This window comes from Schistocerca americana, chromosome 3, assembly GCF_021461395.2.
Source record: "Schistocerca americana isolate TAMUIC-IGC-003095 chromosome 3, iqSchAmer2.1, whole genome shotgun sequence".
In the NCBI taxonomy this organism is placed as follows: domain Eukaryota; kingdom Metazoa; phylum Arthropoda; class Insecta; order Orthoptera; family Acrididae; genus Schistocerca; species Schistocerca americana.
In genome coordinates, this window is record NC_060121.1 from 176,209,953 (window position 1) to 176,222,641 (window position 12,689).

Sequence of the window (12,689 nt, forward strand, 5' to 3'; positions counted from 1 at the left end):
CGGCCACAGTGGCTGGCATGGACACAGTGAGCAGAGTGACAAATCAGTAGTAGACACATGGCTATCAATTACAAAGAAACATCAATTAGCTAAAAAAAAAAAAGCATGACAAAGAATGATCACAAAACCAAACTATATTGCACAGGGTGATGACTAATCAAGCCATGCTCAATGATACCCACTCAAATCTCCACAAAAAACCATTGGAATATAATATGACCAATGGAATGATAAATACACATGCAGTACTCGTAAACAGTAATGCTTTTGCCTCAAAAAACTAATCACAATCAAATATACACATGGCCTCATGCCCCTCTATCACAAAATTATAGACCACAAAGACCACTCCAATAAATTACGATATCGCGAATTAATATCAGTTCCTACACATGAATAGTATCCTGACCTGGTATACAATATCTGAAACCTACTAAGAGATGAATTAGAGACTCATTTAAGCTGAACTTACAGATTCACAACATTACTAATAGTGAGAACTAAAACTAGGTGTTACATCTCTGATAATTCCCTGGGCAGTGAAGCTGCTCACTCCCTGTCTAGTGTCCTGTGGCAGACTGCAAGCCAGCACAGACAATATGCACATTCTACCTGTGACAGCTTTAACAGAATGATGGACCACCATTCGCCGGTGTTTCTCTGACCAGGAACAGTTCCCCTTAGCTTTACACATAGGTTGGCTAAGCTGCCCCTACGATCAGAGAAACTAACCCAAAGGCCAATGTCACATGTATATACTCAATCAGGCACCAAGCACATTTCCAAGCAGACAACGAGAGGAATGTAAGTGGGAAAACACAGGGCAACGACGGAAATACACGATGACTGTTTTACCGTATCAGTTAAACCCTTAATAACTATGTAGTTAATATGGAAAACAATTTTAATTGTGAAACACCATGCAGATGTCATAATACAGTGTTGAAATATCACTGAGGTTGCCAGATATAGCACCCAGCTGATCATCTTTCTCTCGCTTTGAAATTACGATACATACTAAGTAACGTAAAAGTGGGCTTACACAGAGAAGCTTCAAGGTGAAACACACTTTCCTAAAATTCACCCAGTAAAACTATGTTGAACTTTCACCTTAGCTACTACTGTCCTTACATGGTCATTTCATTTCATATCATTCTGCAGTGTTATGCATAGATATTTAAACAAAGTGACTGTGTCAAGCAGTAAACTACTAATGCTGTATTCGAACATTGTTTACCCAATTCATCCACATTAACTTATATTTTTCAACATTTAGAGCAAGCACTTGTCACACCACGTAGAAATTTTATCTAAGACATATTGCGTCGTCCTACTGCCACCCAACGATGACACATTCCCATACACCATAGGATCACCAGCACACAGCTGCAGATTACTACCCATCAGATCTATCAGATCATTTATGTATAAGGACAACAAGAGTGGTCCTATTACATTTCTCTGGTGCACTCCTGATGACGCCTTTGTCTCAAACGAACATCCACCATTTAGGACAATGCATCGCATTCTATTATTCACGAAGTCTTCAAGCCACTCACATATTGGTGAACCTATTCTGAATGCTTGGTCTACGTTAACAGTCTGCAGAGCCACATTATGTCAAAAGCTGTCCAGAAATCTAGGAATATAGAATACGATGTGTATGAAGCCTGAATGTTGCGACTAGATGAAGCACGAGTTGTAAGTGAATATTTCAATATCAAAGTGAAACTAAAATTTTAGTATTATATTCCTACAGCAATCACTGATGTGAATTACATGCTTTTGTAAACAAGAGAGGCAAGTTTCACATATCTTTTGTCACTTCACTTTTGGCCCTCTCTCTTGCACCACCTTAACATGTAGCATCTTTATACTTATACATTTGTTCATGTTTCATTTAAAGAGTGCTGTCATTGAACCTTGTGACCAATGATACAAAAACTTTCTCTGTTTCCATGCAATTGGACCAGGAAGCAGATCAGTTTGGTGAGATGTCAATTTGCACCCCAACCATATGCCATTACGTGTACATTGGCACTCCAAAGTGGTCAAACCTTTGCAATCTAAATCTGCTACACGCAATCAGTCAAGTAATGCAAAATTAATTGTTGCATTACATTTACTACAACCAAAGTTGACCATCACCAAACTTATGTACTCACTAACAATGATTCAAAGCCTTTTATCAGCAAAGCCAGTAACAAAATTAATAACAACACATCATCACAGTAGAAGTGGTAATAATCAATATTGGCTGGTTCAGTTATGATTTTCTTGTTTAATCCATGCAGTTGCCACTCTCACTCAGCCCAATTTCCGAACCATAAACAGTCAGAAGAATGCTACATCAGCAATTTTCTTATTTCTTAAAAAAGATAAAAACGTTATAGTTTCTCCAACCTCTCCCCCCTCCTCTTTTTTGTTATCAGGTGAAACCAGTGTGTAGACACAGAATCTGAGCAGGCTGTTACAGACAGGTGTATAGTGGACTTGGCAGCATGTTGGGAGTCAACAAACTCTCAATGTGGAATGATAACTGGTGGAACACCCTTGGATCATATCCTATCAAATATTAAACAAAAATTCGGAATCCCGGTGTCTGCTAAATCTAGGACAGATCTTCAATATCACAGCAATAATTTTCCACACATGTAAGCTGGAACACAGGATACTCACAAGCGTCTGAAGAATGGACGCCTTGTTCACTCTGCAGAGCTATACGGGGCAGTCAATGATCCTTTGTGACTCAGATCAGTGGTGATTGGAATGTGGGCATCAGTAGCCCATTAACAATGGGACCGTTCAGACACAAATGCACTGCATAAACACCAACAGCCAAAGAATGGACATCTCATCTCGTGCCTTCACATGACTAACAAACAGGACTGTACTTCAGTATGACAAATATCTATATTACTCAGTTGCTGCATATGTTTGTAGCACTTTTCCTTAGGTTTAATAAACACAACAGATACACATTACAGACTCTTTAGTTACCAATAATATGATCTCCTTCACTATTTACAACAGCCTGTCAACAAAGGGGTAACTTTTCGATTCTGCGACTGTAGAAATCACTTGGTTTTGAGGCGAACCCATCGAGCCATGTTTGGAGTGCATTTTCATCCAGAAATAAACTTTCTTGAAGGTTGTTCAACTAGGAGCTGAAAAGGTGAAAATCTAGGGCGGAAGATCGGGTGAATAAGGTGAGCGTGGAATTACTTCCCAACCCAACTCCTGTATAGAGTTTTTGGCAGTCTAGCAGAATGTGGACAAGCATTATCGTAGAGTGGCATTACTACATGCAGTCTTCCTGTTCATTGTTCTTGGATTCCATCTACAATGCATCTCAGTTCTTGAAAATAAATGTCAGCAGTCATGGTTACACCAATGGGAAACAATTTGTGGTACGCGACAACATTGCCATTCCACCAGATGCATGACATTATCTTCTGTGGATGTGTCCACATCTTTGTATGGGGAGTAGCTGCTTTGATGGGCTCAACAAATCTTTTCCTTTCCTAAAGTCAGCATAAAGACACCACTTCTTGTCACCAGTAATGATACAGCATAGGAATGGTTGGTGTTATTCACAAGCCAACTGATGTCAAGCAAACAGAAATGCACATATGGCCACCTGCCAGTTTTTGTGATTTTGGCCTAGAGCATGCTGTACCCATACACCCGATTTTTGAACTCTCCCCATTTCATGCAAATGTTGCAAGACGGTAGAAAGATCACAGTTCACCACATTTTCCAGTTCTAAAGTACACTGACATGGATAATTGTCTATTAATGAATTTAAATGATCCTCTTCAAACCCCGAAGGTCTTCCTGAACGCTGAGTGTCACTAATGTCAAAATCATACTCATTAAAACAACAAAACCCACTTTCTTGCCATCCTCTCCCCAACAACATTATCTCCAAACACAGTGTAAGTGTTTCTGTCTGTCTCCACTGCTTTCACCCTTCTGTTGAACTCAAAACAGAAGAAATTTTTTTGCAAATGTTCCAATTTCTCCAATTGGCACTCCATTTTCTGACATCCCCAGCCCTACTCACAATCTCCAAATGACAAAATAACAATATGTGAGCTCAAATAGCAACAGTGAGCTACAAATACAAAATGACAATTGATAAAATAACCCATAGTAACTGGAATACCACTACGCAAAACAAAAGTGCTACGACACAAAAGAATCACAGACATTGGCTGCAAGTGTGGACTGATTTAAATCAAGGTGGCAAGTTGAAAATTTGTGCTGGATTGGAATTCGAACCCGGCTCTCCTGCTTACAAAGTAGATGCTCTGACCACTAAGGCATTTGGACATAGTGCATCATGTGCATCCGCACTGAAGAGGTCATTGTCGATAGAGACAATAAAAAACACACACACACACAAAAAAATATATGCTGTCTGTTCTTTCAGACAAGTTGACACTTTTTATCTGGTGACAGTACATCTAACTGCCTCGAAATAAAGAGACCACATTTTCCACACTGATCACAGTAAACAGTTTTCTTGTTCTTCCATCTCTATCATGTGAATCCAATCATTATAAACACTTAGAGACTGAATTCTTTTCTTAGCTGTGTGAAACTTAACCCTGACCACAATGCAGATGTAGGTGACCATGCCAAAGGAACTTTTGTCAGTTTGCATAACAGCAAAGATTAGAATTGGTACAATGATCTTACAAATAAAAGTTTAACATTCACAGTCAAGAAATATCAATCAAGTACCAGGTTAATTGTATCAAGGGAAAATTCTATTGTGAAAACTAATATATTATGAGACACAATTGCTGATCTTCAATCACCTCTATAAGGCAAAATGAATGGTGCTGCCAACAGACAAATATAAAAATGAAAGTGACAGTAGCTACCTTCAGAACTAACACTTCCTTTCTTGTGGAGGAGGAGGAGGTGATGTTGGGTAATATTAAAAAGGAAATGCATGTTTAAACCCCAGGATAATAGGTATGATTGCATTAACATCTACATCTACAGGCCTACTCTACAAGCTACTGTAAGATGCACTGCTAGTCATTTTCTTTGTTTCTCAACTCACATATAGAAAGAGGGAAAAAAGACTATGTGCCTTGGCATGAGCCCTAATTTTTGTGACCTTATCTATGTTGTCCTTACTTGAAATGTACATTGCCAATTGTAGAATCAGTCTGCAGACAGTTTCAAATACCGGCTCTCTAAATTTTCTCCATACTGTCCCTTGGAAAGATCATCATCTTGCCTCCAGGGATTCTCATTTGAGTTCATGGAACATCTCAGTAATACTAGCACGTTTAATTGAACTTACAGGTAAGACATCTAGCGGCCTGCCTCTGAATTACTTCGATGACTTCCTTTAATCTGACCTGGTAGGGATCCCAAAAACTTGCGCAGTACTTATGAATGGGTCACACTAGTGTTCTATACATGGTTCCCTGTATAGATGAGCACTCCAAATGAACCAAAGTGAACAATTTGCCTTCCCTATTACCACCCTTACCTGCTCATTCCTATTCAAATCCCTTTGCATTGTTATGCCTAGATATTTAATCAATGTAACTGTGTCAAGCAACACATTACCAATGTGGTATTCAAACATTAGGGGACTGTTTTCCCTACTCATCTGCATCAACATAATTTTTTTGACATTCAGAGCGAACTACTATTCTTTACAGCAACTATAAATTTTGTTTACGTCATCTTGTACCCTCCTACAGTCACTCAACAATGACATCTTATGTATACAATAGTGTTACCAGCACACACACACGGATTGGTGCTCACCCTCTCCATCAGATCATTTCTGTATACAGAGAAACTAACTTTAGTGAGTGCAAGGGAATAGCAATATGTTAATTGGTCATTTACTGGGTATGAAACTGTTTTACATATTTCACGTCCATCCACTGGTTTTTACAGATTTATCAATCAATGTTAACTGTTATTAAGAAATCAAGTTACAGGTGTAGAAAACAAACACTACAAGATTTGATAAAATGAAGTAGCTTTTATAGTCTCAAATGGTCTATATCTTCATGTATTAAGATTTATGAAGGATCACCATTACACAGTACAGTCAGAATTTCTTGCTTAGGTATTAAAAACATTCAGTCAGTACCACTGAGATGTGTCTGCACTGTTGGTCTACATAATTTTCAAGTCACTTTTCTTCATTATCTGCAGATAAATATTTCTTCCATGATTGAATGAAAACAGGATTTCCACAACCATTTGTCATTTCTCTCAGTAATGAGATTAATTTACACAGTTTTGAATCCTGTACTGTGAATCAATGGTAGTAGTAAAACAAAAGAAATCTTACCTGCTACAAATACACATACATCTATGAAGGTTCGTTTCATCAATAAATAAGTGTGAGCTTCTAACAATGGATTTTGGAATCTTATGTTTCTTAAATCATTACAAATTAAACCGAGATACTCTATAGTTTGTGCAGGATTTGTTATGTGGCATGTAGGAAGGATTTTTGTGCAAGAGTAAATGCTCTTGCTGGTTGTACTTGTGGTTTAGTTCTTGAAACACCATACTCACATACAGCCTTGGATTATTTGTTACATCAAACAGTCTGTGTAAAGTGCACAGAATTTGTGAGATTGTGAGGTACTCGAAACATGTTCCCTTTGCAAATGTTCAAGCTACCTGCATTTGAAATTAAACACTGTTATCAGTACAAATGCGACAAAAAAATCTGGTTTTACAGCAATACAGTTACTAGTTGTATGGCAGTGCTAAACAAAAGTGGTACTGTTTAAGTGTTAAGAGCAACACTCATCAATTAAAACTGTACACCACCAATCTTTATATGGGTTACTCCCTACATTTTTGGTATCTCTCCAGTTATTTCATGGGGCTATCAGTTCAACCAAGAGCCCAAGTGGTAATCAATAGAATGGTTTTCACTGACTTCTTGAAACCCCAAAAATAGTCAACAATATGATCTTGATGGCAACAGTATCGACAAAAGTTTTCAGCAATAACCAGGAATTTGGTTTTCAGATCTGTCAACAGAGGATTCTTTAAGTCCTTTTTGATATGGTTGATGCCACACATTCTGTGTGATTAGCAAGAGGTTTACAGGATTCTGAAATATAATCTACTACAGCACATTGCAAAAGGCACACGCTTTGCAAACACGACAGATGTCCAAACGTGAGAAAAATCAATGCGTTATCGATTCTGAAAGGAAAAAGCCATTTAGGTAACAGGTAAATTTACCTGAACATGTTTCATCTTACTTAACTTTTTAAAAAAAACTTTTTCATACCAATTCTGCAAGTAATAATTGTTCTCGCAAAAAAATCTCTGTAATGTGTAACATACAATTCTGCAGTACACTGTATATCTTTTAATAATTTTGTGGCTCACTGTATATGACAGAACAGTACTAAATACAAGTGTGTGTTAAAAAATAAATATTTTATCCTGCAATAAGGCAGACTCACAGTTTCTTATATACAAGTATTGTGTGCCTTAAATTTACCTGTTAGTGTTAAGAAACATACTAAATGTGGCTGAAGTTAAATTACATGTTTGTATCATTGCCGGTAACAAGAGGGAGCAACTCTTTCATGACGAATTTATAGGAATAAATAAGTACAATCAATAATTCAGTTTTTTATTGTAAAATAATCACATTCACAGTCGGATTAAAAATATAAAAAATGTGTGTCACAATGATAAATATACATCCAAGTAAACTAAGATGTATAATAAATAAGAAATTAATTTCAAGATTCTGCTTTTTTTTTATAAAACACTCACTTCTCAAACATCTGCCGAAGTATCATGCAGCCTGATTATGTGTCAGAACAGTAAAAACTCATTCCAGTAAACTAAAATATATAACAAATAAGAAGACATATGTCTTTCAGTAATCGCCAACACCTCACAGGAAAAATCTTTGTGAGACTATTACAGCTGTTTATGTGTGTGGGCCATGGTCAATAACAGTGATGTACATGACAAATAATTCTAAAAATCTATAGTCCCAACAAAAACTATTTACATACTCTTTACAACATACTCTTTGTAGGGTTGTAGCTCTGTTTTTAGCACATAGCTCCTCCTTCAGGACATTTTTATGACATTAATCATCACAACTATGTTGTGCCATAAACTGATTCAGAACTGAACTCTCTACTGGGATGTGAAGGTACTCAGAACCATCAGCTCCACGGCGTGATCTCAGCATGTGGTGGTCCAAAAAATCAGTGAGTTGCGAACGGAGAGCCAGGTCTGAGCTTACAAGAAGAGCATCACGACAGGCCTGGTACAGATCTCGGAACAAAACACCTGAAAAGTTTTTTACAAGGTAAATATCTGAAACAGTTTTCATTACTTCTAATATTTGTTTCAGTTAATAAAATAATGAATATTACCCTGCAATGCCTATGGCTCTACTATCAAACAAGGTGGAAAAAATGTTGTGCAATGGCTGTGGAAGGTAGACAATATTTCACCAATACCAGAAAGTTTTATTATACAAAAGTACATCAATTTAACTCCCGCATGCCAGTCACAAATGCTATGTAAAGTGGCTATTAAATATGGCAATTTCTTGTTTATTTTGTTAACATCTATACAGAAAGAGAGCTGGTGCATGTCTAAACTCTCAGAGAACACAATTTCAATATTATCTATTGACACAGTAATAATTTTCATACTGTTTGATTTTTTATGTATAAGGAGCATTCAAAAAGAAACGAGCTGGAGGCATAATTACAGAAACTGGTACCTCTATGTTAGAAGTATTGACTCTGGGTGTTGAGACACTTGTCCCACTGTGACACAAGGCGGTGAATGGCTGTCTCATAAAATTCCCGGGGCTGCGATGTCAACCAGTTCCACACGTACAGCTGGACATCGTCGTCCAAGGTGAATCGTTTGCCCCTCAGAGCCATTTTAAGGGGACAAAAAATGGAGTAATCACAGGGAGAGAGGTCTGGACTGTATGGAGGGTGGCCAAGAACCTCCCATTTGAATTTCTGCATGAGTGCCATGATTAAGTTGGCCATATGAGGCTTTGCATTGTTGTGGAGCAGAATGACTCCATGCATGAGATTGCCTGGTTGTTTTGATTTGATTTGATCGCTTGGTGAAGGGTGGTCAAGGTTTGCGAGTAATGCTGGGCATTCACTGTTGTCCCATGCTGCAGGAAGTGAAAAAGTGAAACAGAAGGGGGCCATCTTGGTCAAAGAAGAACATCAGCATAACCTTTCCTGCACTCGTGTGGATGGCCTTGCCTTCTTTTGGTGGTGGTGACCCTGGATGCTTCCACCAGAAACTTTGTCATTTGATTCTGGTTCGAAGTGATGACACCATGATTCATCTCCAGCCACCACTCGTGCCAGGAACACATTCCCTTCCCGAGCATAGCACTGCATGTGAGCAAGACAGTGGGCCATTTGACATGCTTCCTGGTGTGGTTGAAGACTGTGGGGCACCCACTGAGCACACACTTTGTGCATATGCAGTCGTTCCTTCATGATGGTGTGAACACTTCTGACACTCAATCCGACCATGTTGGCTATGGCTTTCACTGTCATTTAGCGTTCCTGGGTAATGAGTACATCCACAGCTGGACGATGTCATCGGTAATGCAGTGTGGTGCTCCAGACTGTGCATCATCGGCTATCTACACCTGTCCTGCCCTGAAGCGCTTGTGCCACGCCTTGACCATTGCAAAGGACATGCAGCGTTCACCATACACTTGTGACAGTCGTCGATGAATGTCCGTTCCTCCTACTCCTTCTGCTGTCAGAAAACGAACTACACCTCTTTCCTCTTCTTTTGATGTCCCCATGTCACTGTTTGCAATGTGGCTGGCATGCTGCTGCTAGCTCTGTATAGTCACGTGACATGCACGCGTCCTTCTAGCGACGGGCTGTGAACTTCCACGCTCTTGTCAGAACCACACCTCATTACACACACAGTGATATTACTCACCTGTCACCAGTTTGCACATTCTAGACTTCTGGCTGCCTTCTTTTACAACACCCCTTATATTTATTGTCTGTAATTTATTTTAAGTTAAATTCTACTGACAGTATATTAATGTTCATTGGGATTACCAACAAGGACCTATTAGAAATATGAGGAAACAGTTAAATGTTCACTATAAATCTAATTGGTCATACAGTTAACTGATATGGATCGTGTGTCTTCTTAATTAAACTTGGGGTTTATCACACCATTTTTTTCAGTTCTGCTGCAAGTCTACTGAAAGTGAAACCTGCTGGATAGTGCCCATATTTTTAGTGCTTAAGGAAATGTTAGCGATTTTTCCATACATTATTCACTTAATAAATATTGCAATTTCTTCTGAATTAGTCAATATTGTGAATAACAAAACCTATGATGGAATATATGTAAAGGGATGGCAGACACATCTGAAAAATGGCCTACATGAAGTTACTGCGCCATATGAGATAATAGAGTGAAAGTAAGGAAAGTAAACAAGCCTTTGTGTTTCATTGCCAGAGACATTGGAAATCACTCTTAGACTAAAGACTGCAGCATGCAGTTTTTGCACAAAATCTTGAACATGGCAATTCCAAGAAAGTCTTCCTTCTAGCTTCTGTCCTAAGAATGTAAAGTGGTGAACTTTTCTGACTGTTTGTCCACCTTTGGATAATAAAATTTCACTTTTATACTAGTTTCATGCCAGACACTGTGTGAATAGCAGTTCGTTACAGTTAAGTGTTAACCTGTTCTCTGAAAGCTCCATGCTGATTTTACTCACTATCCTACAAGTTACATTGTTCTTATTACTTTCCACACCTTTCACAGTAACACCTGTGTCACCTGCAAAGAACAATTTGTGTCATCTGTTATGGTTAGTGGCACATCATCAAGAGATATATATATATATATATATGTGTGTGTGTGTGCGCATGGATATGAGTGTTTGTGCGAGTGTATACCTGTCCTTTTTTCCCCCTAAGGTAAGTCTTTCCGCTCCCGGGATTGGAATGACTCGTTACCCTCTCCCTTAAAACCCACATCCTTTCGTCTTTCCCCCTCCTTCCCTCTTTCCTGATGAGGCAACAGTTTGTTGCGAAAGCTTGAATTTTGTGTGTATGTTTGTGTTTGTTTGTGTGCCTATCGACGTGCCAGCGCTTACGTTTGGTAAGTCACATCATCTTTGTTTTTAGGTGTCAATGGACTCGGAACAGAATCATGTGGCACCCCACTCCCCTCCTCCTTTTCCCTCCATCCCCCCCCCCCCCCCCCCACCACCCACACTTTACATGATCCCATACAGATTCAAACCACTTTCCTGTTTGTTGACACTGGAAAAGAGCCTCTTCAGCTTGCTAATCCCCAGTTATTAAGTGAACCATTGTTAAGTTTTCTTCCTAATCTCATAATTTTCCGACTTATGCAGGAGTACTGCAGGGTCCACGCACTCAAATGCTGCTGTTAAATCACAGAAAATACTTATTGTCATCAACTTATCATTAAACACTGATTGTGCCTCATACAAAAAAGAGTAAATTGCATTTGCTGCTGACATCCCATTTCTTGTAATCAAACTGTGAGTCTAACAGCAGATTTTGTGAGTAAGATGTGCTACTACTCCCCCATATATTACTTTCTCGAAAACACTGGCAGCAAAGAAACTGGGCAGTAAATGTCTACATTCTCTCTAACACCTATTATATAATTGGTTTCACTAACAAGTATTTCAGTCTGCCAGAAAATAGACCACACCTAAAAGACAAACTGCAAAGATGACTGAATACAGAGGTAATGTGTGGTGTGCTGACCATCTTAATTCCATTTGAAATGTCATCACAGCCAATAGGAGTCTTTACTCTTCTAATAATTAATTCAGTTTTATCTTTGCTTGTTTCTTGTGACTGCATGTGATACAGTTTCTCAGACCACCAACTGCTAAGAGTTCGCCGGCCGGAGTGGCCGTGCGGTTCTAGGCGCTACAGTCTGGAACCGAGCGACCGCTACGGTCGCAGGTTCGAATCCTGCCTCGGGCTTGGATGTGTGTGATGTCCTTAGGTTAGTTAGGTTTAATTAGTTCTAAGTTCTAGGCGACTGATGACCTCAGAAGTTAAGTCGCATAGTGCTCAGAGCCATTTTTTTGCTAAGAGTTCTGTATATTTACCTGCACCAATAAAAGTTTGATTTAACTTGCCAAATGTTGACAAGAAGTGGTTATCAAATATTTTGTACTACTCTGGAGATCACTAATAGTTCCAGTCTCATACAAAAGAGGTGTAATATGTTGAACACCCTCATTCACCCCGACACCTTTTTCACATCTGACCATGTAGTTTTAATTATACTGTGAGAGCTATTAATTCTCTTTGTGTAATGCATTGTTTTGCCTGTCTGGTTGCATTAATCAGTACTCTGCAGCAGTGAAATTCTGTTACCTACATCAGACTGTTCATCATATTACAGCTCCCATTTCCTCTTACATGATATTCTAATTTGTCTGTCTGCAATTTCTCAGTGAGAAAGAGCTACCATGGAAGGTAACAAACGTGAAGACATGTATTATACTTATCATTCAAGTTGTATGCATTGTAGAACTCTTAACAAGCTTCCCCTTTGAGAGTTGCTTTAAGTGTCTGCACTGCAAGAAAACTCGCATTTCTAAATCCCTTGTTCACTATTCTGCCTCAATTCTTTTC

General features: G+C 38.8%; 1 protein-coding gene across 2 annotated transcripts in view; it reads right to left on the reverse strand.

Annotated features, from left to right (window-relative positions):
* Nucleotides 1–7,719: 7,719 nt before the first annotated feature.
* Nucleotides 7,720–12,689, reverse strand: part of LOC124605514 (origin recognition complex subunit 2) — a 108,486-nt gene continuing 103,516 nt past the window's right edge. For both annotated transcript variants that reach the window (XM_047137255.1, XM_047137256.1), the window contains one exon: nt 7,720–8,328. In XM_047137255.1, coding sequence (XP_046993211.1) covers nt 8,123–8,328 — 206 coding nt within the window. In that variant the 3' untranslated portion in view covers nt 7,720–8,122. The remainder of the gene's footprint in view (nt 8,329–12,689) is intronic.